This window comes from Oncorhynchus masou, chromosome 10 (genome assembly GCF_036934945.1).
Source record: "Oncorhynchus masou masou isolate Uvic2021 chromosome 10, UVic_Omas_1.1, whole genome shotgun sequence".
Lineage (NCBI taxonomy): Eukaryota > Metazoa > Chordata > Actinopteri > Salmoniformes > Salmonidae > Oncorhynchus > Oncorhynchus masou.
In genome coordinates, this window is record NC_088221.1 from 47,607,274 (window position 1) to 47,634,795 (window position 27,522).

General features: G+C 47.2%; 1 protein-coding gene across 2 annotated transcripts in view; it reads left to right on the forward strand.

Moving 5' to 3' along the window:
* The window catches only part of LOC135547701 (FHF complex subunit HOOK-interacting protein 1B-like), a 50,650-nt gene extending 35,322 nt beyond the window's left edge, over positions 1-15,328 (forward strand). For both annotated transcript variants that reach the window (XM_064976940.1, XM_064976941.1), the window contains 6 exons: positions 700-779; positions 916-1,085; positions 2,201-3,571; positions 4,877-5,055; positions 9,000-9,162; positions 14,128-15,328. In XM_064976940.1, the coding sequence (XP_064833012.1) occupies positions 700-779; positions 916-1,085; positions 2,201-3,571; positions 4,877-5,055; positions 9,000-9,162; positions 14,128-14,432 (2,268 nt within the window). In that variant the 3' untranslated portion in view covers positions 14,433-15,328. The remainder of the gene's footprint in view (positions 1-699; positions 780-915; positions 1,086-2,200; positions 3,572-4,876; positions 5,056-8,999; positions 9,163-14,127) is intronic.
* The last annotated feature ends 12,194 nt before the right edge of the window (positions 15,329-27,522 follow it).

Consider the following 27,522-nt stretch of genomic DNA (forward strand, 5'->3'; position numbering starts at 1 on the left):
AGCTGTGTCTAATGTTCTGCCATTTCTCTACTACAGCTGTGTCTAATGTTCTGCTGTTTCTCTACTACAGCTGTGTCTAATGTTCTGTCGTTTCTCTACTACAGCTGTGTCTAATGTTCTGCTGTTTTTCTCTCCTACAGCTGTGTCTAATGTTCTGCTGTTTCTCTCCTACAGCTGTGTCTAATGTTCTGCTGTTTCTCTCCTACAGCTGTGTCTAATGTTCTGTTGTTTCTCTCCTACAGCTGTGTCTAATGTTCTGCCGTTTCTCTACTACAGCTGTTTCTCTCCTACAGCTGTGTCTAATGTTCTGCTGTTTGTCTCCTACAGCTGTGTCTAATGTTCTGCTGTTTCTCTCCTACAGCTGTGTCTAATGTTCTGCTGTTTCTCTCCTACAGCTGTTTCTCTCCTACAGCTGTGTCTAATGTTCTGTTATTTCTCTCCTACAGCTGTGTCTAATGTTCTCCTGTTTCTCTCCTACAGCTGTGTCTAATGTTCTGCTGTTTCTCTCCTACAGCTGTGTCTAATGTTCTGCTGTTTCTCTCCTACAGCTGTTTCTCTCCTACAGCTGTGTCTAATGTTCTGTTATTTCTCTCCTACAGCTGTGTCTAATGTGCTGCTGTTTCTCTCCTACAGCTGTGTCTAATGTTCTGCTGTTTCTCTCCTACAGCTGTCTAATGTTCTGCTGTTTCTCTCCTACAGCTGTGTATGGTGTCTTTGAGCCTGTTTAGGACTCTGCTCTCTCTCAACTGTGAAGACCTCATGTTGCAGCTCGTTCTCAGGTAGAAACTGTGTGTGTGTGTTGCTGCTACTACTGAGAATGTAACAGTGTATTGTTTTCTTACTGCATCTTTTTAAGATTCTACTTGTAATGAAAAAACACTATATAAATTAAATCTATTATTATTTTCATGACAGGTATCTGCTGCCCTGCACCCATGTGATGTTGAGTCAGAGGCGTGCCATCAGGGACACTGATCTCTATGGTAAATCAGCTGACAAGTTCCTGTCCCTTATCCCAGACTGCTGCCGTCTGAGCACAGCGCCCTCTGCTGAGCGGGAGGAAGAACCTGCCCTTTGGGGTAAAGGTAACTTGACTGACTGGCGACTAACCACGGTTTCTACTGAACATTTCACTCATTCGAGCAGATGCTCTTATCCAGATTAATTTACAATGTACCCTTTTTTTTCAAAACACAAGACAAGCATAAGAAACGGTGTGTGTTTTAAACCATTGTGCTGTGTTAAAGATTTGGACAAGAGTTGAACTTCAATTTTAACTATACGTTTTCATTATGAAGTTTTATGGAGATATTTTTTATTTTTTTTATCAATGTTTAAAATATATACAGTGGGGCTAAAAAAGTATTTAGTCAGCCACCAATTGGCCTGTAGGAAGCTAGGAAAGGTAGGAAAGAGAGCTAGCCACACGGGACTCGTCTGAGGTCGGTAGCGGCGCTGACGTGCCAACTTCTGTCTGTTGCGTCTGAACCGTTAGGTTTCTAAAACTAAGATGACCCCACTGTGGAAAGGGGAGACTCTCACAAACGTGTCACGGGACTCGTCTGACGGTAACCCATACACATTAATGGAAGTAGTTTTGGGGTTAAAAACATATGAATTTGCTGATCTTATATTTCCTAGATTTAGTGAAAGGGGGGGATACCTAGTCGTTTGTACATTTAACCCAACCGCTCTGAATCACAGAGGTGTGGGGGGGGAGGTGCCATAATCGACATTGACCGCACCCAGGGAACATTGAAGGGAACTGCCTTTCTCAGGGGTAGAACGACAGATTTTTAACTTGTCGGTTCGGGGATTCGATCCAACAACCTTTCGTTTACTGACCCAACGCTCTAACCACTAGGCTAATGAACAGACACTTCTAAACCTTAGTCCAAAAAGAAATCACAAGGAATATATATATATTTTTTAACCATTTGTGAATGTGTTATTTAATGTGTTTCTATGGGCTATAGTGGTGAAGGCCAAATTCAATATATTATGAAATAATACAAAATAAAAGGTAACTATGGGCATATTTAGAAAAAATAAAATAAAAAACATGTTTATTTGTAAGTTGCATTATGTTACACAATGACTCTCTTGTTTGACTCACTACTTTATATATATATATATATATATATATATATATATATAAAGTAGAATCATGACTAATGTTCCTCCCTCTGTCTGTCTGTAGTCCTGAACAGCCCCAGCTCAGAGTCTCCAGTACACCACAAACCCAGCACTCCATCCCGCTTGGCCCTCTTCATGCGCCAGCAGAGCACTGGAGGAGGGCCCTGCACCCCCTCCCCCACCGAGACGGTCCCCTCGTCGCCCGGTGCCGGCCCCAACACCCCCCTGTCCCCAGACAGCCCCATGCACCCCGTCCCAGAGGGGCTGGACTGGGAGTCGGGGTACCTGGAGTACCTCAGGGACGCCCGTAGGGGGGTAGAGCTGTGCTCCTGGGCCTGCCGGAACTGGTCAGCCCCCTACGACGGAGAGGACCCCTCACCCAACGCGGCGCCTCTACCACCCCCGCCCCCCACCTCCAACCCCTCCCTGGCCATGTTCCCAGAGCACTTCTCCTTCCAGCAGGGTGGTAGTACCTCCCCCGGCCAGCAGAGGGCAGCGGTGGTGGCAGCGGCGCGGTCAGAGTGGAGCAGTACAGAGAGGGACAGTGGAGAGTGGGACGTCACCATCGGTGAGAACAGCTGTATCAGCCTCACGCCCCGCACCAAGAAACGCAGCCTGCAGAGAGAGGATGTCCCCCTCCCCAAACCTCTCCATCTCCCTCCTGATTCTGCCTCCCTCCCTGACCCCTCTGCTGTTCCCCACCTCCGCTCCGCCCCCACCAAGGGCGCTCAGCAGGCCATCATCAATGGGACGTTGTTGGGGGGGCAGGGGGACAGCTGTAGGGACAGCCAGGATGGAGGGATGGAGGTTAAGAAGGTGAAGAGAGAGTTGGGCGAGCAGCGGCACCCTGCTGGGGGGGACTCTAGTCAGAATGGGGAGGTGAGTGCCTGCCCTGCCCAGTCCTGCGGGTCCCTACAGGGCTTCTACAGTGAAGGGAATGGGAGTGGGGCTGCGGAAAGCTCCAGAGGTCTTCCACCACACAAACCGAGTCACACCCAGACTCCGTCTGCTTCACTGCTCTCAGAACCCCGTACCTACTCCTCCAACGACAGGCTGACCCTCCGTGCTGCAGCATCCAGCCCTGGATCGGGACCTCCAGAGGCAATGCTCTTTAACCAGTCAGAAGCAGTGGAGCGACTGATCTCTGAGCTCCTGGATGGGGCTGGACCGGGGGAGGGGGCCCAGCAGGGGCCTGGGGACTCAAACGGCCAGGGCATTAGCATCGAGGCCTTCACCCAGGAACTCCGGGAGCTGGAGGAGAGGGTGAGGGAGAGGAGTAGGGGGGTGGGGCTTCTCAGACAGCTGGAAGAGACCACCAGAGACCCCCACTCAGGGGAACCACCGCCCCCCTCTCCCCTGGACGCTGACCTGATGGGGAGCGGGGTTGTGGGGGTGTTCAGGCCTCTAGGACAGCCATCCACTCAGCCCTACACAGGTGAGAAAGACCACCAGGGAGCAGCAGGGTTTTTGTGTATTAGATGATGTTGTTTTCTGTTTATCTGCTGTTTACTTGCTTATGTGTGTTAAGATGTTCTCATATTTTAAATTGGTGCTCGAGGGTTGGATGCTGCTCCATTTCTTAAATTATTTTGATATTGGTTTGATGTTTTCTTTTGGTTGACTTCCTCTTTTGATGTTGGATGGCGTTACACAGGAAATTAATGTAGACCGTTCCTTCCTTTTGATATTTAGTCTTGTTTTGTTGCCTGTTTTTTTTTTTTTTTTTCTTGTTGGATCTTGACTTCCATTAGTGTGCATGTACACCTTCCCTCCCTCCATTCTCTCTTCCTCGCTCCCCTCTCTCTTTCCCCCTCTCCCTCGCTCTCCTCTCTCTTTCTCCCTCGCTCTCCTCTCTCTTTCCCCCTCTCCCTCGCTCTCCTCTCTCTTTCCCCCTCTCCCTCGCTCTCCTCTCTCTTTCCCTCTCCCTCCCTCGCTCTCTCTCTTTCTCCCTCGCTCTCCTCTCTCTTTCCCCTCTCCCTCGCTCTCCTCTATCTTTCTCCCCCGCCGCCTCTCTTTTCCCCCTCTCCCTCCCTCGCTCTCCTCTCTCTTTCTCCCTCGCTCTCCTCTCTCTTTCCCCCTCTCCCTCGCTCTCCTCTCTCTTTCCCCCTCTCCCTCGCTCTCCTCTCTCTTTCCCCCTCTCCCTCCCTCGCTCTCCTCTCTCTTTCTCCCTCGCTCTCCTCTCTCTTTCCCCCTCTCCCTCGCTCTCCTCTCTCTTTCTCCCCGCGTCGCCTCTCTCTTTTCCCCCTCTCCCTCCCGCTCTCCTCTCTCTTTCTCCCGCGCTCTCTCTCTCTTTCCCCCTCTCCCTCGCTCTCCTCTCTCTTTCCCCCTCTCCTCGCTCTCCTCTCTCTTTCCCCCTCTCCCTCCCCCTCGCCTCCTCTCTTTCTCCCTCGCTCTCCCTCTCTCTTTCCCCTCTCCCTCGCTCTCCTCTCTCTTTCTCCCCCGCTCGCCTCTCTCTTTTCCCCCTCTCCCTCGCTCTTCTCTCTTTCCCCCTTTCCCTCGCTCTCCTCTCTCTTTCCCCCTCTCCCTCGCTCTCCTCTGTCTCCTTCCCTCTATCTTCCTCGCTCTCTGGTTTCTCCCCCAGGGAAATGAACTGTTGGCTAAATCTGCTGCAACGTCTCACTTCTCACTTCTGAGACGTGTTTTGTTGTACATTTTGTCCCCCGTTTCAAATAAACAAAATATCTCTCCCTCTCTCTCTGGCTCCCCCACTCTATCGCTCTCTCTCGCGCCTCCCCTGCAGGTCCATTCATGGTGGTTCTGTTTGCCAAGCTGGAAAACATGCTCCAGAACTCTCTGTATGTTAACATCCTGTTGACGGGTATTCTGGGCCAGCTCGCCTGCTACCCTCAACCCCTGCTCCGATCTTTCCTCCTCAACACCAACATGGTGTTCCAGCCCAGCGTCAAGTCTCTCATACAGGTAGGAAGACATCACTATGTTCCCTAACTCGAACCCAGTGTCAAGTCTCTCATACAGGTAGGAAGACATCACTATGTTCCCTAACTCGAACCCAGCGTCAAGTCTCTCATACAGGTAGGAAGACATCACTATGTTCCCTAACTCGAACCCAGCGTCAAGTCTCTCATACAGGTAGGAAGACATCACTATGTTCCCTAACTCGAACCCAGTGTCAAGTCTCTCATACAGGTAGGAAGACATCACTATGTTCCCTAACTCGAACCCAGCGTCAAGTCTCTCATACAGGTAGGAAGACATCACTATGTTCCCTAACTCGAACCCAGCGTCAAGTCTCTTATACAGGTAGGAAGACATCACTATGTTCCCTAACTCGAACCCAGCGTCAAGTCTCTCATACAGGTAGGAAGACATCACTATGTTCCCTAACTCGAACCCAGTGTCAAGTCTCTCATACAGGTAGGAAGACATCACTATGTTCCCTAACTCGAACCCAGTGTCAAGTCTCTCATACAGGTAGGAAGACATCACTATGTTCCCTAACTCAAACCCAGTGTCAAGTCTCTCATACAGGTAGGAAGACATCACTATGTTCCCTAACTCGAACCCAGCATCAAGTCTCTCATACAGGTAGGAAGACATCACTATGTTCCCTAACTCGAACCCAGTGTCAAGTCTCTCATACAGGTAGGAAGACATCACTATGTTCCCTAACTCGAACCCAGCGTCAAATCTCTCATATGCTGACCACACCGCTAGCGTCAAGTGCGCAAGCGTTGAAAAATAAATGTACAATCATTGTTATTCGAACATTGCACCCACACTGCTCGAGCTCGTCAACGAGCATCTCCATAGCCAGGTGCTGAAATAGAACTGGATTCTAAGTCCCTCCTCTCCCATCTCATTGGTTTTTAGGAGCATATACCCACGTGGGTGATTTGAAAGATGAACTGAGGTCCACACTCCAGTCCAGTTGGTGGTGGTAATGCACCACCCACCATATAAAGTCCAAAGAAGAAGAAGAAGCCTGAAGGAGGAGAGATCACTAGAAACTAACTCAGTTTACCCTTTTATCTGTGGATTCATTGTCAGAGTAGAGGACCTTGTGCATTTCAGCTAAAATATCAACCCAATGTTTATATCCGAGGACAAAATGTGCTGGCAACAGCAAGCTAGACAAATGGACATGAATGTTCAATGCTTTTTGACCTGTCCCCAAATTAATTTAGTTGGTTCAGAGTTTGTTTTGATATTTCAACGTGATCATGTCTGGTGTGGGGGGACAAAATCAACATGCACGTGATGGTGCACGTGAACGAGGGACTGGTCAGCATGTGATACTGATAGGAAGGATCACTATGTTCCCTAACCTTGCTTCCCTCCCCTGCCTCCTCTCTCTCCCCTGCCTCCTCTCTCTCCCCTGCCTCCTCTCTCTCCCCTGCCTCCTCTCTCTCCCCTGCCCCCTCTCTCTCCCCTGCCCCCTCTCTCTCCCCTGCCCCCTCTCTCTCCCCTGCCCCCTCTCTCTCCCCTGCCCCCTCTCTTCTCTCTCTCCTCTCTCTCCTCTCTCTCACCTACTTCCTCTCTCTTCTCTCTCTCCACGGCCTCCTTTCTCTCTTCTCTCTCTCTCCCCTGCCTCTTCTCTCTCCCTCTCTCTCCCCTGCCTCTTCTCTCTTCTCTCTCTCCCCTGCCTCTCTCTCTCTCCTCTCCCCTGCCTCTTCTCTCTCTCCCTGCCCCCTCTCTTCTCCCCCTCTCCTCTCTCTCTCTCTTCTCACCTACTTCCTCTCCTCTCTCTCTCTCTCTCCCGGCCTCCTTCTCTCTCTCTCTCTCTCTCCCTGCCTCTTCTCTCTCTCTCCCCTGCCTCTTCTCTCTCTCCCCTGCCTCTTTCTCTCTCTCTCTCTCTCCCTGCCTCTTCTCTCTCTCCCCTGCCTCTCTCTCTCTCTCCCCTGCCTCTCTCTCTCTCTCCCCTGCCTCTTCTCTCTCTCTCCCCTGCCTCTTCTCTCTCTCTCTCTCCCCTGCCTCTTTCTCTCTTCTCTCTCTCCCCTGCCTCTTCTCTCTCTCCCCTGCCTCTTCTCTCTCCCCTGCCTCTCTCTCTCTCTCCCCTGCCTCTTCTCTCTCTCTCTCCCCTGCCTCTTCTCTCTCTCCCCTGCCCTCTTCTCTCTTCTCTCTCTCCCCTGCCTCTCTCTCTTCTCTCTCTCCCCTGCCTCTTCTCTCTTCTCTCTCTCCCCTGCCTCTTCTCTCTTCTCTCTCTCCCCTGCCTCTTCTCTCTCTCTCTCTCCCCCTGCCTCTTCTCTCTCTCTCTCTCCCCTGCCTCTTCTCCTCTCTCTCTCCCCGGCCTCCTCTCTCTTCTCTCTCCCCGGCCTCCTCTCTCTCTCTCTCCCGGCCTCCTCTCTCTTCTCTCTCTCCCCTACTTCCTCTCTCTTCTCTCTCTCTCTTCCCTCTCTCTCTTCTCTCTCTCTCCCCTGCCTCTCTCTCTCTCTCTCTCCCCTGCCTCTTCTCTCTTCTCTCTCTCCCCTGCCTCTTCTCTTCTCTCTCTCCCCTGCCTCTTCTCTCTTCTCTCTCCCCTGCCTCTTCTCTCTCTCCCCTGCCTCTTCTCTCTCTCTCTCTCCCTGCCTCTCTCTCTTCTCTCTCTCCCCTGCCCTTCTCTCTTCTCTCTCTCCCCTGCCTCTTCTCTCTTCTCTCTCTCCCCTGCCTCTTCTCTCTTCTCTCTCTCCCCTGCCTCTTCTCCTCTCTCTCCCGGCCTGCCTGCCTACCTCCTCTCTCTCTCTCTCCCCGGCCTCCCTCTCTCTTCTCTCCCCCGGCCTCCTCTCTTCTCTCCCATCCTTCTCTTCTCTCTCTTCTGTTCACTACTCCTCTCTCCCTTCTCTCTCTCCCCCTGCCTCCTCTCTCTCTCTCTCTCTCCCCCGGCCTCCTCTCTCTCTCTCTCCCCGGCCTCCCTCCTCTCTCTCTAGTCCCCCTCCCTCCTCTCTTCTCTCTCTCCGGCCTCCTCTCCTCTCTCGTTCTCTCCCCTGCCTCCTCTCTCTTCTCTCTCTCCCCTGCCTCCTCTCTCTTCTCTCTCCCCTGCCTCTCCCTCTCCTCTCTCTCTCTTGTCTCCTGCCTCCTCTCCCCTCTCTCCCCCTGCCTCCCTCTCTCTCTCCCCCCTGCCTCTCCTCCTCTCTCTCTCCCCTGCCTCCTCTCCTCTCTCTCGGGAGTGCTAGGAAGAAAAAGGGGTAAAAGTGAATATATTCTATAAATATAAATAGTAGAAAATGTTTAAAAGGTGGTCTGCCTCCTCTCCCTCTCTTCTCCCCGGCCTCCTCTCCTCTCTCTACCTCCCCTGCCTCTCTACTCTCCTATCCTCTCTCCCCTGCCTCCTCTCTACCCTATCTCTGTTGTCAGTCTCCTCTCTCTCTCCCCTGCCTACCTGTCTCCTCTCTCTCAGTCCCTGCCTCCTCTGTCTCTACTCTCTCCTCTCCCCGCCTCCTGTCTCTATCCTCTCTCTCCCTGTCCTCCTGTCTCTCTGTCAGTCTCCCCGCCTCCTCTCCTCTCCCCCGTCCTATCCTCTGTTGTCCTCTCTCTCTCCCCCCCTACCTCCTCCTCCTCTCTCTCCCCTGCCTCCTCTCTGTCTCTCTCAGTCCCCTGCCTCCTCTCTCTCTCTCTCTCTCCCCTGCCTCCTCTCTCCCTCTCTCTCCCCTGCCTCCCTCTCTCTCTCTCCCCCTGCCTCCTCTCTCGCCTCTCTGTCTCCCCTGCCTCCTCTGTCGTCAGTCTCTCTCTCCCCTGCCTCCTGTCCTCTCCTCTCTCTCCCCTGCCTCCCCTGCCTCCTCCTCTCCCCCCTGCCTCCTCTCTCTTCTCTCCTGCCTCCTCTCTCTCTCTCTCTCCCCTGCCTCCTCCTCTCTACCTCCTCTCTCTCCCCCTGCCTCCTCTCTCTGTCAGTCTCTCTCTCCCCTGCCTCCTCTCTCTCACTCCTTCAGGTCCTGGGCTCAGTGAAGAGCCGCATCGAGACGTTTGCAGCGTCCCATGAGGATTTCCCTGCCATGCTGAAGAAAGCCCAGCGCTACCTGGCTGCCAGGGGCAAGGTGGACTGGACGGACTCACCCATGGGGATGCCCACACTGCGACGCTCTGATTCTCTGGGTGAGTGAGAGGGCCATCGGACACATGCAGACAGACACACACACAGTGTATAGTAGCCCATGGGAGTGCTAGAGAGAATGAATAATGCAAGACAGGCTGTGATTGGGAAAATCGGGTCATCTGTTCTGTTCACAGGGTTACTGGATAGGGTAGGCAGCAGATGAGATTATTACATTTTATCAAGATACACATCTCCTCACTAGGGTGAATCAGGCTCAAAAGGTCTGTGTTCTGGCCACATATACAAAACAGTTAAAGGCAGCCGAGTGGTGGTCTAAGACACTGCATCTCGGCGATAGAGGCTGTCACTACAGACACCCTGGTTCAAATCCAGGCTGTGTCACAACCGGCTGTGATTAGGAGTCCAATAGTCCCAGCGTCATTCGGGTTTGCCCAGGTTAGGCCATCATTGTAATTAAGAATTTGTTCTTAACTGACTTGCCTAGTTTAAATAAAGGTAAAAATACAAATTGTGAAACCATGTCTATATCTGCCAGATGGCGGTGCAGCGTTCTAATGGGCGGTGCAGCTGTCTAATGGGCGGTGCAGCTGTCTAATGGGCGGTGCAGCTGTCTTCTAATGGGCGGTCTGCCTGTTCTAATGGGCGGTGCAGCTACCTGTCTAATGGGCGGTGCAGCGTTCCTAATGGGCGGTGCAGCCTGTCTAATGTCTGTTGTCAGTCTACCTGTCCTAATGGGCGGTGTCAGCTGTCCTATCCTGTAATGGTGGGTCAGGCCCAGCGCCGTCCGGGTTACCTGGGGAGGGTTTGGCCGGTCTGTGTCAGTCTACCTGTCCTCGCGCTGTCAGCAACTCCTGTGTGGCGTGCCGGGCGCATGCACGCTGACTTCTGTCTGTCGACAGCTGGACGGTGTTTCCTCCGACACATTGGTGCGGCTGGCTTCCAGGTTAAGCTGTTGAGTCAGTGTATCAAGAAGCAGAGCGGCTTGGCTGGGTCGTGTTTTGGAAGACGCTATCCTGTCTGTCTGTCAGTCTACCTGTCCGACCTGTCTGTCGACCTGTCTACCTGTCCCTAATCCGTACTGGGAGTTGCAGCGATGGAACAAGTCTGGAACTACAAATTGGATATCACTGAAATTAGGAAGAAAAAGGGGTAAAAGTGAATATATATATATAAATATAAAAATAGTAGAAATGTTTGTCTGTTGTCAGTCTACCTGTCCTATCCTGTCTGTTGTCAGTCTACCTGTCCTAAAAGGTGGTCTGACATGTTTTGGGTTGTTTACTGTCTATCTTCTGTTGTCAGTCTACCTGTCCTATCCTGTCTGTTGTCAGTCTACCTGTCCTATCCTGTCAGTCTGTGTCAGTTTACCTGTCCTATCCTGTCTGTTGTCAGTCTACCTGTCCTATCCTGTCTGTTGTCAGTCTACCTGTCCTATCCTGTCTGTTGTCAGTCTACCTGTCCTATCCTGTCTGTTGTCAGTCTACCTGTCCTATCCTGTCTGTTGTCAGTCTACCTGTCCTATCCTGTCTGTTGTCAGTCTACCTGTCCTATCCTGTCTGTTTTCAGTCTACCTGTCCTATCCTGTCAGTCTGTGTCAGTTTACCTGTCCTATCCTGTCTGTTGTCAGTCTACCTGTCCTATCCTGTCTGTTGTCAGTCTACCTGTCCTATCCTGTCTGTTGTCAGTCTACCTGTCCTATCCTGTCAGTCTGTGTCAGTTTACCTGTCCTATCCTGTCTGTTGTCAGTCTACCTGTCCTATCCTGTCTGTTGTCAGTCTACCTGTCCTATCCTGTCTGTGTCAGTCTACCTGTCCTATCCTGTCTGTTGTCAGTCTACCTGTCCTATCCTGTCTGTTGTCAGTCTACCTGTCCTATCCTGTCAGTCTGTGTCAGTCTACCTGTCCTATCCTGTCTGTGTGTCAGTCTACCTGTCCTATCCTGTCTGTGTCAGTCTGTATCCTGTCTGTCCTATCCTGTCTGTTGTCAGTCTACCTGTCCTATCCTGTCAGTCTGTGTCAGTTTACCTGTCCTATCCTGTCTGTTGTCAGTCTACCTGTCCTATCCTGTCTGTTGTCAGTCTACCTGTCCTATCCTGTCTGTTGTCAGTCTACCTGTCCTATCCTGTCTGTTGTCAGTCTACCTGTCCTATCCTGTCTGTTTTCAGTCTACCTGTCCTATCCTGTCAGTCTGTGTCAGTTTACCTGTCCTATCCTGTCTGTTGTCAGTCTACCTGTCCTATCCTGTCTGTTGTCAGTCTACCTGTCCTATCCTGTCTGTTGTCAGTCTACCTGTCCTATCCTGTCTGTTGTCAGTCTACCTGTCCTATCCTGTCTGTTGTCAGTCTACCTGTCCTATCCTGTCTGTGTCAGTCTACCTGTCCTATCCTGTCTGTTGTCAGTCTACCTGTCCTATCCTGTGTTGTGTCTACCTGTCAGTCTACCTGTCCTATCCTGTCAGTCTACCTGTCCTATCCTGTCTGTTGTCAGTCTACCTGTCCTATCCTGTCTGTGTCAGTCTACCTGTCCTATCCTGTCTGTTGTCAGTCTACCTGTCCTATCCTGTCTGTTGTCAGTCTACCTGTCCTATCCTGTCTGTCTGTGTCAGTCTACCTGTCCTATCCTGTCTGTGTCAGTCTACCTGTCCTATCTTGTCTGTTGTCAGTCTACCTGTCCTATCTTGTCTGTTGTCAGTCTACCTGTCCTATCCTGTCTGTCTGTCAGTCTACCTGTCCTATCCTGTCTGTGTCAGTCTACCTGTCCTATCCTGTATGTCTGTCGTGTAAGTCTACCTGTCCTATCCTGTCAGTCTACCTGTCCTATCCTGTCAGTCTACCTGTCCTATCCTGTCAGTCTACCTGTCCTAACCTGTCTGTCTGTGTCAGTCTACCTGTCCTATCCTGTATGTCTGTCGTGTAAGTCTACCTGTCCTATCCACTGTATGTCTGTAGTAGAGGTCGAACGGGCGGGGCAGCGGTCTCTGTCTGGTGTAGAGGTAGAACGATTATGATTTTCCACGCCGATACCGATTTATTGGAGGACCAAAAATATCAGCTGATAACTCAAAGTGCTGTACAGAAACCCAGCCTAAAACCCCAAACAGCAAGCAATGCAGGTGAAGGAGCACGGTGGCTAGGAAAAACTCCCTAGAAAGGGAGCTATACCTTTGACTATTGGATGCTCTTATAGGCACTTTAGTATTGCCAGTGTAACAGTATAGCTTCCGTCCCTCTCCATGCCCCTACCTGGGCTTGAACCAGGAACACATCGACAACAGCCATTTAATTTTACCTTTATTTAACTAGGCAAGTCAGTTAAGAACAAGTTCTTATTTTCAATGATGGCCTAGGAACACTGGGTTAACTGCCTGTTCAGGGGCAGAACAACAGATCTGTACCTTGTCAGCTCGGGGTTTTGAACATGCAACCTTTCAATTACTAGTCCAACACTCTAACCACTAGGCTACCCTGCCGCCCCAGCCATCCTCGAAGCATCGTTACCCACCGCTCCACAAAGGCCACTGCCCTTGCGGAGCAAGGGGAACAACTACTCCAAGTCTCAGAGCGAGTGCCGTCACCAATTGAAACGCAATTAGCGCGCACCCCGCTAACTAGCTAGCCATTTCACATCGGTTACACCAGCCTAATCTCGGGAGTTGATAGGCTTGAAGTCATAAACAGCTCAATGCTTGAAGCACAGCTAAGAGCTGCTGGCAAACGCACGAAAGTGCTGTTTGAATGAATGCTTACGAGCCTGCTGGTGCCTACCATCACTCAGTCAGACTGCTCTATCAAATCATAGACTTAATTATAACATAATAACACACAGAAATACGAGCCTTTAGTCATTAATATGGTCGAATCCGGAAACTATCATTTCGAAAACAAAACGTTTATTCTTTCAGTGAAATACGGAACCGTTCTGTATTTTATCTAACGGGTGGCATCCCTAAGTTTAAATATTCCTGTTACATTGCACAACCTTCAGTGTTACGTCATAATTATGTACAATTCTTTTGAATTAATTACTTTGTTTGTCTTAGTTAGGAATAAATGGACTTCACACAGTTCACAACGAGCCAGGCGGCCCAAACTGCTGCATATACCCTGACTGCTTGCACGAAACGCAAGAGAAGTGACACAATTTCCCTAATTATAAAACATTCATGTTAGCAAGCAATATTAACTAAATATGCAGGTTTAAAAATATATACTTGTGTATTGATTTTCAAGAAAGGCATTGATCTTTATGGTTAGGTTTGGTGCAACAACAGTGCTAAGTCATCACCTGTTTGGCGAAGTAGGCTGTGATTCGATGAGAAATTAACAGGCACCTCATCGATTATATGCAACGCAGGACACGCTAGATAAACTAGTAATATCATCAACGATGTGTAGTTAACTAGTGATTATGTTAAGATTGATTGTTTTTCATAAGATACGTTTAATGCTAGCTAGCAACTTATCTTGGCTTCTTGCTGCCCTCGCGTAACAGGTAGTCAGCCTGCCACGCAGGCTCCTCGTGGAGTGCAATGTAAGGCAGGTGGTTAGAGCATTGGACTAGTAACCGGATGGTTGCAAAACGAATCCCTGAGCTGACAAGGTAAAACTCTGTCGTTCTGCCCCTGAACAAAGCAGTTAACCCACCGTTCCTAGGCCGTTATTGAAAATAACAATGTGTTCTTAACTGACTTGCCTAGTCAAATAAAGGTAAAATAAAAAATAAAAAATCGGTGTCCAAAAATTCAGATTGTTGAAAACTTGAAATCGGCCTTAATTAATCGATCATTCCAATTAATTGGTTGATCTCTAGTCTGTGTGTGTGTGTGTGTGTGTGTGTGTGTCAGTATACCTGTTCTATCCTGTCTGTCAGTTGCCCTGTCCTATCATGTCTTTTGTCAGGGTACCTGTCCTATCCTGTATATTGTCATTCTACCTGTCCTGTCTGTCTGTGGTGTCAGTCTACCTGTCCTATCCTAATCACATGCTGTGTCTATCTCTCTTCCAGTGAAGAGCCGGAAACCCTCACTAGGCGACCTGATCCTTCGCCACACCAACAGCCCCACGCGGGCACGCCACGCCGCCCAGCTCGCCCTGGCCCACGTACGAGACGGCGGCCAATCGCTGCACAGTGCCCTGTTCCGGGGTGGGTCCGGGGCGTCGGGGCTGGAGAAGCAGGCAGAGGCTCTGAGGGTGAAGAACGCAGTCTACTGCGCCGTCATCTTCTCTGAGTTCCTCAAGGAGCTGGCTGCTCTGGCCCAGGAGCACGCTGTCTCCATGCCCTTCCTCCAGAGCCACGACACTGAGGAGTGATGCTGTCTGTCTCCACACCCTTCCTCCAGAGACACGACACTGAGGAGTTGCAAACCGATTTCAACCCTCCTCCCAGAAGATTGAGAAGCATTGGATTGGTTGTAAGCGTTGTGTGGAGGGAGTTCCTTTCCACCGTTGTTCAATCTAGTGTGTCTGTGTTGACGTCTGGGCCTGGATCCACCTGCAGGGGGCGAAGTGGAGCACTGATGGGGCTGAGAGCTGCAGTGAAGAGACGAGGGGGACAGTTCATTCGGACAATGTGAAATCAAGAATGAAAATGGAATATATATATATACATATACACACACACTAAATGTGAATAGATCTGTAGATCTTGGAGAGTGGTCTGTAGTGTACATACCATAGCAGGGTTGGTAGTGTAGCGCTGCACCACATGTGTACATGGTGCTGAGTCAACTCTTTCCACTCTCCCCTCTAGTGAATGATGCTCATCAGATGTGTTAAAGCTTCCATCTTTTTGAAAATCTGACAACAACAACGAAAAAGACCCACAACCTTAAATTTTCCCTGTTCATGTTCGGTACGTCATTTTTCAGAGCGCTGAAACTGGTTAAGCAAACTCTGATACTCAGCGTTGATCGTCTCAACTGTAGTGTACACAACAGGAAGGGATCTGGCCAATGGGCTCAGAGCATCTCAAGAAGACAAACCTTCTGTTTTTAAACTCATCACCTCAGCTTGTGAGATTTAACAGGGATGGGGAGAGGAGGAGGTCTGGAAAAGGGGAGGTGACGAGAAAGGACCCCCCCTTACTGGAAAACAAAAGTGGGTTTTGATATTTGTATTTACAACCCCTCTCCATGTTTTATCATCATTCTAGATTTAATTTACATATTTTTCTTTTTAAATAAATGGAACATTTTTCGACCTATCAATGCCATGTGGGAGCAAAATATGCGTGTGCGCCGTGCATTCTATGGTCATGCACCCGGTGTTGCCAGTCTATTTGGTCATGCACCCGGTGTTGCCAGTCTATTTGGTCATGCACCCGGTGTTGCCAGTCTATTTGGTCATGCACCCGGTGTTGCCAGTCTATTTGGTCATGCACCCGGTGTTGCCAGTCTATTTGGTCATGCACCCGGTGTTGCCAGTCTATTTGGTCATGCACCCGGTGTTGCCAGTCTATTTGGTCATGCACCCGGTGTTGCCAGTCTATTTGGTCATGCACCCGGTGTTGCCAGTCTATTTGGTCATGCACCCGGTGTTGCCAGTCTATTTGGTCATGCACCCGGTGTTGCCAGTCTATTTGGTCATGCACCCGGTGTTGCCAGTCTATTTGGTCATGCACCCGGTGTTGCCAGTCTATTTGGTCATGCACCCGGTGTTGCCAGTCTATTTGGTCATGCACCCGGTGTTGCCATAGGAAAGGCTGTGTTTCTGTTCTGTTGTATAAAAAACACTGCAGTGCTTTCGGCCTGGCTAACTCATTGATCCTGCTTTGTAGAGTCTACCCCTCTGGTTGCTTATCAAAGTTAGCTGGCTAACTCATTGATCCTGCTTTGTAGAGTCTACCCCTCTGGTTGCTTATCAAAGTTAGCTGGCTAACTCATTGATCCTGCTTTGTAGAGTCTACCCCTCTGGTTGCTTATCAAAGTTAGCTGGCTAACTCATTGATCCTGCTTTGTAGAGTCTACCCCTCTGGTTGCTTATCAAAGTTAGCTGGCTAACTCATTGATCCTGCTTTGTAGAGTCTACCCCTCTGGTTGCTTATCAAAGTTAGCTGGCTAACTCATTGATCCTGCTTTGTAGAGTCTACCCCTCTGGTTGCTTATCAAAGTTAGCTGGCTAACTCATTGATCCTGCTTTGTAGAGTCTACCTCTCTGATGGTTCAGTGTGGGACGGAGGATGGGAAGGTTAATTGGTACTCTGAGACTGGGAGAAAGGTTGAAAGCAGCGAGGTTATCTTCTCTTGTGCTGGTTTTCCTCTGGAGATATTGATTCCTCTAAAAGCGTTACGTATGTTTTAATGTGACTACATTTATCACATTTAGTTTCCTGTTTGCAATTAACCAAATTGACGTTCCGTCCATCAAATCTGTTGTTGTGTGAAATAGGCTACACAGTTTTGTTTTGGGCTCTCTAAACCCTGGGAGAATAGGGTCCCAGTCCAAAGGGCCATTATCAGTTTACGCTATCTATACTGAAAGACATTCTTCCTGTTTGGGTGGGGGGGGGGCAGCAAATGTTGGGGGAAAGATACTTCAAGGAAAAGATACTGTCGATCTATCACCTAGACTAGGTACATGGAATCCAAAAAACATAGAACAGTCACCCCAGCTGTTCTATAATGGAACATAGAACTGTCATAATTACATTTACATTTAAGTCATTTAGCAGACGCTCTTATCCAGAGCGACTTACAAATTGGTGAATTCACCTTCTGACATCCAGTGGAACAGCCACTTTACAATAATAACCTAGTCTGAGTACCAGTCTCTCTTAGCTAACATTCTACTCCTTGCCATTACCATATTTGGCACATGACATGTAGTATTATGACATGTACGTGACCATTAATATGTTGATTTGATTTGTGTATAGGGAGTGGATTCTCTAGAGGCTGGTACTCAGGCTAATGATAACCTTGGCCCTAGCCTAACTAAGAGACTGGTACCCAGGCTAATGATAACCTTGGACCTAGCCTAACTAAGAGACTGGTACCCAGGCTAATGATAACCTTGGACCTAGCCTAACTAAGAGACTGGTACCCAGGCTAATGATAACCTTGGACCTAGCCTAACTAAGAGACTGGTACCCAGGCTAATGATAACCTTGGACCTAGCCTAACTAAGAGACTAACTAAGAGACTGGTACCCAGGCTAATGATAACCTTGGACCTAGCCTAACTAAGAGACTGGTACCCAGGCTAATGATAACCTTGGACCTAGCCTAACTAAGAGACTGGTACCCAGGCTAATGATAACCTTGGACCTAGCCTAACTAAGAGACTACCCAGGCTAATGATAACCTTGGACCTAGCCTAACTAAGAGACTGGTACCCAGGCTAATGGTACCCAGGCTAATGATAACCTTGGACCTAGCCTAACTAAGAGACTGGTACCCAGGCTAATGATAACCTTGGACCTTGCCTAACTAAGAGACTGGTACCCAGGCTAATGATAACCTTGGACCTAGCCTAACTAAGAGACTGGTACCCAGGCTAATGATAACCTTGGACCTAGCCTAACTAAGAGACTGGTACCCAGGCTAATGATAACCTTGGACCTAGCCTAACTAAGAGACTGGTACCCAGGCTAATGATAACCTTGGACCTAGCCTAACTAAGCATGATGCGGTCTTAAACAGTAATACTTAACCTTACATAGGTAATATACATATCTAAAATCGCCTTTTTTTTCTTCTCTCTGGGAAACTAGTCTGTAGAGACTTTAACCATGTCAGTGTTTCCGTGCATCTAATATTGATTAGTATGCGTCGTGTTGAGAAGCTAGCCCACACGGTGCTATATTGTCAGTATCTTGGCTCAACATTCTCTCTGGTCTGTCAGTGAAACAACTTTTTGCCATTTTTTTCCCCCAGAACATCTGTCAGAATTTAAAATGAATATGCAGGAAACTCTGGTTGACAGGTACGACTCTTGACTTTGACGTTTGATGAAAGCCATGGCTACAATAGTTCCCTTAATATCCTGTGCTCTTACTCTTATTCTGGACATGTATAACTCTCAAGAATTGAATCCCCAGAATTGACGATATTCCCCAAGTTTCTCGAATAGCTACATCCAGATGTTTGAAGAGGGGGGAAAAAATAAATACAGTAATTCAATAAAAATATGAACAATAAAATCTGTATGAGAAGTCGCTAGTTCCACAAGTAGGTTCTGGGTAATCTTGCGCTAGACTGAGAATAGAGAATCAAGCTGTTTCTGTGTTGAAGAGGGAGGGAGTAAACTATTGCAGTGTTCTCCAAAACACCATCCGTTCCTCCAGCTGTCCATCCAAACCTTCTCATTCTGTCTGTTTCGTTCACCTCCAATCAGTCCCTTTTCATTCGGTTTTTATTATGTCTCAATACGTTGTGCAAGAAAAAAAAATGATTTTACAGTTGGTGACCCCCCCCCTTGAGGTCACAAACTGTACCCTGGCAATGACCAAATGCTTATCTCTTATTGACCGTTATCTATTTCATTTTGATCAGACGTCAAATCAGTCACTCTTAAGTTGTTTTTTTTTACTTATATGAATATTTTTCTTGTGAAAGAATGACTTGTTAAAGAGTGTGTGAGTTAGTTGCACTGTTCTTTATTAGACAGCATCCCCCATCCACAAGAACGCAAACCTACAATAAGTAATTATACGTTATGCATGCAACAAACCCTAAACTGACTCAGTTGAGTTAAATACATCTGGGTTTCAGGGTGGCTACAGCCAGTAGCTGGATCAGGTGTTGTCACCATGTTAGCATTTTCCTTTTTTATTGTAAATTGTAAAGAAATTCAAGCAACTATTTCAATTGTGTTTATTGGTGATTTGTGAGCCTGTTCAGCTCTTTCCAGGTTTTGTTTTTTGTGTGTGTGTGTAGCAGCAGTAGTCTCCCTCATACAGCCATCTCTCTGAAACTGCCAGTCTGCCACTCCACATAATGCCATGCAGTCGAGGTTTGAAAAAGATCCTCTGATGTCACTTCCTGACTTCCTTATCATCATTCAAACTATGTTTGGAGAGAATGTAGTTACTGTTCCAAATGACAAGATACCACAAGAGAGCTGAAGAACTCACTGTGATTATCTAGTCAATGAGCTGACGAGGATGGATTTATGGTTCTCATCAGTATTTTGTGTGTGTGTGTGTGTGTGTGTGTGTGTGTGTCATTTTTAAAAGATTTAAGTTTCAAACCATTTTTGATTTAAATGTAGATTTCTGGAAATTGTCTGTCAGCTGTTCTCTCTCACTTTTTTTTGTTCCTGTATTGTGAAATGATAGACTTGCCCAGATAGATCTCTCCTGGAATCTATGCAAATATGTTCTGGTGTCCTAACGCCAAGGCTGAAATGGGAGACGGACTGAGTTAACCTGTAATGTAAAAACCAATGGGTCTTTTTAGAAATACAGGGGCATATGAATTAATCAACAGGACTGAATGAAACACATGCGAAATGAATGTCTGAAATATTTTTTATATAATTTAAGAGAGAAGAAGAAAAACATGAAACAAAAAGCAACCAAAAAAAACTTTGTGGGGAAAAATCTGGAAGAAACACAGAAAATAAAGGGAACGTTTTCATTCATTTATAAATGAATTACCTAGCCATATGAATTGTGACGTTTCTTTATTTGGGCTTTTCTCTCCTGTGTCAATTAAGCTTCTGACACACCACACAGAACAGTTGATGTACAGATCAGTTTCCCACTTAGGGATGAGCTTTTTTTGTTTTTAACCTGTTATTCTCCTTTTTAATCATTCACACAGACTGTGTGTGTGTGTGTAACTGGTTGATGTGTGTGTGTAACTGGTTGATGTGTGTGTGTAACTGGTTGATGCGTGTGTGTGTGTCTACTCTATTTCACAACAGAACATTCTACAGATATTTATTAATGGACTCAAACTCTTGTTTATTAGCCTAGCTCCAAGCGCTGGGGTGATTGAGTGAGTGAATCTCATGCATGTCTAGAACATTCACCACTGTTAGTGTGTCCGTCGATCTATAGAACACGAGTCAACCTCATTCCACGGGAAGGCTAAGTGTCTGCAGGTTTTCGCTCCTCCGTTGAACTGTACTTGATTGATGAAATGGAGGTCACTGATTTAGTTAGGCACTCTAATCACCTGGTTGTCTACATCTTAATTGAAAGGAAAAAAATCAAAAATCTGCAGACACTTGGTCCTCCATGGAATGAGTTGGACACCCCTGATCTGGAACATTCACCACTGTCGGTGTGTTGGTTGATCTAGAACATTCACCACTGTCGGTGTGTTGGTTGATCTAGAACATTCACCACTGTCAGTGTGTTGGTTGATCTAGAACATTCACCACTGTCGGTGTGTTGGTTGATCTAGAACATTCACCACTGTCAGTGTGTTGGTTGATCTAGAACATTCACCACTGTCAGTGTGTTGGTTGATCTAGAACATTCACCACTGTCGGTGTGTTGGTTGATCTAGAACATTCACCACTGTCGGTGTGTTGGTTGATCTAGAACATTCACCACTGTCGGTGTGTTGGTTGATCTAGAACATTCACCACTGTCGGTGTGTTGGTTGATCTAGAACATTCACCACTGTCGGTGTGTTGGTTGATCTAGAACATTCACCACTGTCGGTGTGTTGGTTGATCTAGAACATTCACCACTGTCGGTGTGCAATCGCAATGCACACTTTTCTATCCCATTGTTCATTGACAGTAGCTCAGCATTCAACACCATAGTACCCTCCAAGCTCATCATTAAGCTGGAGGCCATGAGTCTGAACCCCGTCCTGTACAACTTGGTCCTGGACTAGCTGATAGGCTGCCTCCAGGTGGTGAAGGTAGGAAACATCACCTCCACTCTGCTGATCTTCAACACAGGGGTCCCACAAGGGTGCATGCTCAGCCCCCTTCTGTACTCCCTGTTCAACAATGACTGCGTGGCCATGCACACCTCCAACTCAATCATTAAGTTAGCAGATGACACAACAGTAGTAGGCCTGATTACCAACAATGATGAGACAGCGTACAGGGACAAGGTGAGGCCCTGGGAGAGTGGTGCCAGGAAAATAACCTGAAAGTCAACTAAACAAAGGACCTGATTGTGGACTTCAGGAAACAGCAGAGGGAGCTCGCCCGCTATCCACATCGAAGGGACAGTAGTGGAGAAGGTGGAAAGCTTCAAGTTCCTCGGCGTACACATCACTGACAATTTGAAGTTGTCCACCCACACCGACAGTGTGGTGAGGAAGGTGCAACAGCACCTCTTCAACCTCAGGAGGCTGAAGAAATTTGGCTTGGCCCCTAAAACCCTCACAAACTTTTATAGATGCTCAATTGAGAGCATTCTGTCGGGCTGTATTATTGCCTGGTACGGCAACTAAACCATCCGCAACCGCAGGGCATCACCGTGGGCAGACAACCTGCACTCCAGGACACCTACAGCACCCGATGTCACTGGAAGGCCAAAAAGTTCATCAAGGACATCAACCGCCACAGCCTGTTCACCCTGCTATCATCCAGAAGGCGAGGTCAGTACAGGTGCATCAAAGCTGGGACAGAAGCTGTTTTTCAGTCTCTTGTCTCAAAGCCATCAGACTGTCAAATAGCCATCACTAGCCAGCTTCCACCTGGTTTTGCTCATTGAAACAAATTTTCCAACCACTCCACAAATTTCCCTGTAACAAACTATAGTTTTGGCAAGTCGGTGTGGACGTCTACTTTGTGCATGACACAAGTCATTTTTCCAAAATATTTTTTACAGATTATTTCACTTCTAATTCACTATCACAATTCCAGTGGGTCAGAAGTTTACATACACTAAGTAGACTGTGCCTTTAAACAGCTTGGAAAATTACAGAAAATTATGTCATGGCTTTAGAAACTTAAATGAGTCAATTAGAGGTGTACCTGTGGATGTATTTCACGGCCTACCTTCAAACTCAGTGCCTCTTTGCTTGACATAATGGGAAAATCAAAAGAAATTAGCCAAGACCTCAGAAAAACAATTGTAGACTTCCATGAGTCTGGTTCACGCTTGAGAGCAATTTCCAAACACCTGAACGTACCATGTTCATCTGTACAAACAATAGTACGCAAGTACAGTGGGGCAAAAAAGTATTTAGTCAGCAACCAATTGTGCAAGTTCTCCCACTTAAAAAGATGAGAGAGGCCTGTAAAGTGAAGACTTACAGAAAACGTTTGACCTCTGTCATTGCCAACAAAGGGTATATAACAAAGTATTGAGATAAACTTTTGTTATTGACCAAATACTTATTTTCCCACATAATTTGCAAATAAATTCATTAAAAATCCTACAATGTTATTTTCTGGATTTTTCTTTTCTCATTTTGTCTGTCATAGTTGAAGTGTACCTATGATGAAAATTACAGGCCTCTCTTATCTTTTTAAGTGGGAGAACTTGCACAATTGGTGGCTGACTAAATACTTTTTTGCCCCACTGTATAAACACCATGGGACCACGCACTTTGGTGTGAAAAGTGCAAATTAATCCCAGAACAGCAGCAAAGGACCTTGGAAAGATGCTGGAGGATACAGGTATAAATGTATTGGAAAACGATTCCTATATCGACATAAACTGAAAGGCTGCTCAGCAAGAAAGAAGCCACTGCTCTAAAACCGCCATTAAAAAATCCAGACTGCGGTTTGCAGCTGCACATGGGGACAAGGATTGTACTTTTTGGAGAAATGTCCTCTGATCTGATGAAACAAAAACAGAACTGTTTGGCCATAATGACCATCGTTATGTTTAGAGGAAAAAGGGGGAGGCTTGCAAGCAGAAGAACACCATCCCAACCGTGAAGCATGGGGGTGGCAGCATCATGTTGTGGGGTTGCTTTGTTGCAGGAGGAACTGGTGCACATCACAAAATAGATGGCTTCATTAGGAAAAGTATGTGGATATATTGAAGCAACATCTCAAGACATCAGTCAGGAAGTTAAAGCTTGGTCGCAAATGGGTCTTCCAAATGGATAATGAGCCCAAGCATACTTCCAAAGTTGTGGCAAAATGGCTTAAGGACAACAAAGTCAAGGTATTGGAGCGGCCATCACAAATCCCTGACCTCAATCCTATAGAAAATGTGTGGGCAGAACTGAAAAAGTGTATGTGAGCAAGGAGGCCTACAAACCTGACTCAGTTACACCAGCTCTGTCAAGAGGAATGGGCCAAAATTCACCCAACTTATTGTGGGAAGCTTGTCGAAGGCTACCTGAAACGTTTGACCCAAGTTAAACAATTTAAAGGCAATGCTACGAATTACTAATTGAGTGTATGTAAACTTCTGATCCACTGGAATGTGATGAAAGAAATAAAAGCTGAAATAAATCACTCTCTCTACTATTATTCTGACATTTCACATTCTTAAAATAAAGTGGTATATTTAACTGACCTAAGACAGGGAATTTTTACTAGGATGAAATGTCAGGAATTGTGAAAAAAACTGAGTTTTTAAATGTATTTGGCTAAGGTTTATGTAAACTTCAGACTTCAACTGTATATGGAATCACTAGTCCCTTTAATAATGTTTACATACTCACAGTAGAATATAATACAGTATATACATATATTTTAGTCAATGCCACTCTGACATTGAGCAATCTAATATTGATGTATTTCTTAATTCCATTATTTTACCTTTTAGATTTGTGTGTATTTTTGTGAATGGGGCGGCAGTGGTAGCCTAGTGGTTAGAGCGTTGGACTAGTAACCGGAAGGTTGCAAGTTCAAATCCCAGAGTTTACAAGGTACTAATCTGTCGTTCTGCCCCTGAACAGGCAGTTAACCCACTGTTCCTAGGCCGTCATTGAAAATGAGAATTCTTTCTTAACTGACTTGCCTACTTAAATAAAGGTTTAAAAAAAAATTGCACTGTTGCGGGTTACACCAATGCTGTGATGTGATAACCTTTTGTATGCTTGCAATTTGCAAATGATGGAAAAATACTGGGTAAATGGAGACATACTGCTTTAGTTCTCAGGCTGAGAACTGCCTGCACCTGCTGACAGACACGCAGCCTCAAGGCCAGGATTAGTAGAGCTGAGAAACCACAGTCAAGACATGTATCTAATCCAATGCAACAATGTTAAGATATGATTGACGGTAGGTAGCCTAGTGGTTAGAGTGTTGGACTAGTAACTGAAAGGTTGCAAGTTTAAATCCCCGAGCTGACAAGGTGACAATCTGTCGTTCTGCCCCTGAACAGGCAGTTAACCCACTGTTCCTAGGCCATCATTGACAATAAGAATTTGTTCTTAACTGACTCGCCTAGTCAAATAAAGGTAAAATAAAAAAAGGTTGTCCACATCAACTAGTATAAAGAGCGTTGTCTCCTGTTTCACCACACAGATCTTTACTATCGACTACTCTGCAATTCTGAATGTGAATCTCTGTCTGGCATTTTATTACTAAAGAGTTTCATACCAAAGTTCCTGTGTCATCTATCTGGAAGACGGATTGTTAAAGGAAACTTACATCACCCCATGCAAAGGACCATCCAACACTAGGAACAAAAGTATTTCACTACACCCGCAATAACATCTGATCAATATATGTATCTATTTGACCAATGACATGTGATTTGATTTGATTTGGGGTGGAGGTAATACGGTCATCGTAACAGTCCTAATCCTGACAGACTGTCTAGTACTGATCACCCTGACAGACAGACTGTCTAGTACTGATCACCCTGACAGACAGACTGTCTAGTACTGATCACCCTGACAGACTGTCTAGTACTGATCATCCTGACAGACTGTCTAGTACTGATCACCCTGACAGACTGTCTAGTACTGATCATCCTGACAGACTGTCTAGTACTGATCACCCTGACAGACTGTCTAGTACTGATCACCCTGACAGACTGTCTAGTACTGATCACCCTGACAGACTGTCTAGTACTGATCACCCTGACAGACTGTCTAGTACTGATCACCCTGACAGACTGTCTAGTACTGATCACCCTGACAGACTGTCTAGTACTGATCACCCTGACAGACTGTCTAGTACTGATCACCCTGACAGACTGTCTAGTACTGATCACCCTGACAGACTGTCTAGTACTGATCACCCTGACAGACTGTTTAGTACTGATCACCCTGACAGACTGTTTAGTACTGATCACCCTGACAGACTGTCTAGTACTGATCACCCTGACAGACAGACTGTCTAGTACTGATCACCCTGACAGACTGTCTAGTACTGATCACCCTGACAGACAGACTGTCTAGTACTGATCACCCTGACAGACTGTCTAGTACTGGTCACCCTGACAGACAGACTGTCTAGTACTGGTCACCCTGACAGACTGTCTAGTACTGATCATCCTGACAGACAGACTGTCTAGTACTGATCACCCTGACAGACTGTCTAGTACTGATCACCCTGACAGACTGTCTAGTACTGATCACCCTGACAGACTGTCTAGTACTGATCATCCTGACAGACTGTCTAGTACTGATCACCCTGACAGACTGTCTAGTACTGATCATCCTGACAGACTGTCTAGTACTGATCACCCTGACAGACTGTCTAGTACTGATCACCCTGACAGACTGTCTAGTACTGATCATCCTGACAGACTGTCTAGTACTGATCACCCTGACAGACAGACTGTCTAGTACTGATCACCCTGACAGACTGTTTAGTACTGATCACCCTGACAGACTGTCTAGTACTGATCACCCTGACAGACTGTCTAGTACTGATCACCCTGACAGACTGTTTAGTACTGATCACCCTGACAGACTGTCTAGTACTGATCACCCTGACAGACAGACTGTCTAGTACTGATCACCCTGACAGACTGTCTAGTACTGATCACCCTGACAGACAGACTGTCTAGTACTGATCACCCTGACAGACTGTCTAGTACTGGTCACCCTGACAGACAGACTGTCTAGTACTGGTCACCCTGACAGACTGTCTAGTACTGATCATCCTGACAGACAGACTGTCTAGTACTGATCACCCTGACAGACTGTCTAGTACTGATCACCCTGACAGACTGTCTAGTACTGATCACCCTGACAGACTGTCTAGTACTGATCATCCTGACAGACTGTCTAGTACTGATCACCCTGACAGACTGTCTAGTACTGATCATCCTGACAGACTGTCTAGTACTGGTCACCCTGACAGACTGTCTAGTACTGATCATCCTGACAGACAGACTGTCTAGTACTGATCACCCAGACAGACTGTCTAGTACTGATCACCCTGACAGACAGACTGTCTAGTACTGATCACCCTGACAGACAGACTGTCTAGTACTGATCACCCTGACAGACAGACTGTCTAGTACTGATCACCCTGACAGACAGACTGTCTAGTACTGATCACCCTGACAGACAGACTGTCTAGTACTGATCACCCTGACAGACTGTTTAGTACTGATCATCCTGACAGACTGTCTAGTACTGATCACCCTGACAGACAGACTGTCTAGTACTGATCACCCTGACAGACAGACTGTCTAGTACTGATCACCCTGACAGACAGACTGTCTAGTACTGATCACCCTGACAGACTGTCTAGTACTGATCACCCTGACAGACAGACTGTCTAGTACTGATCACCCTGACAGACTGTCTAGTACTGATCACCCTGACAGACTGTCTAGTACTGATCATCCTGACAGACTGTCTAGTACTGATCACCCTGACAGACAGACTGTCTAGTACTGATCACCCTGACAGACAGACTGTCTAGTACTGGTCACCCTGACAGACTGTCTAGTACTGATCATCCTGACAGACTGTCTAGTACTGATCACCCTGACAGACTGTCTAGTACTGATCATCCTGACAGACTGTCTAGTACTGATCACCCTGACAGACTGTCTAGTACTGATCACCCTGACAGACTGTCTAGTACTGATCATCCTGACAGACTGTCTAGTACTGATCACCCTGACAGACTGTCTAGTACTGATCACCCTGACAGACTGTCTAGTACTGATCACCCTGACAGACTGTCTAGTACTGATCATCCTGACAGACTGTCTAGTACTGATCACCCTGACAGACTGTCTAGTACTGATCACCCTGACAGACTGTCTAGTACTGATCATCCTGACAGACTGTCTAGTACTGATCACCCTGACAGACTGTCTAGTACTGATCACCCTGACAGACTGTCTAGTACTGATCATCCTGACAGACTGTCTAGTGCTGATCACCCTGACAGACTGTCTAGTACTGATCACCCTGACAGACTGTCTAGTACTGATCACCCTGACAGACTGTCTAGTACTGATCACCCTGACAGACTGTCTAGTACTGGTCACCCTGACAGACTGTCTAGTACTGGTCACCCTGACAGACTGTCTAGTACTGATCACCCTGACAGACTGTCTAGTACTGATCACCCTGACAGACTGTCTAGTACTGATCACCCTGACAGGC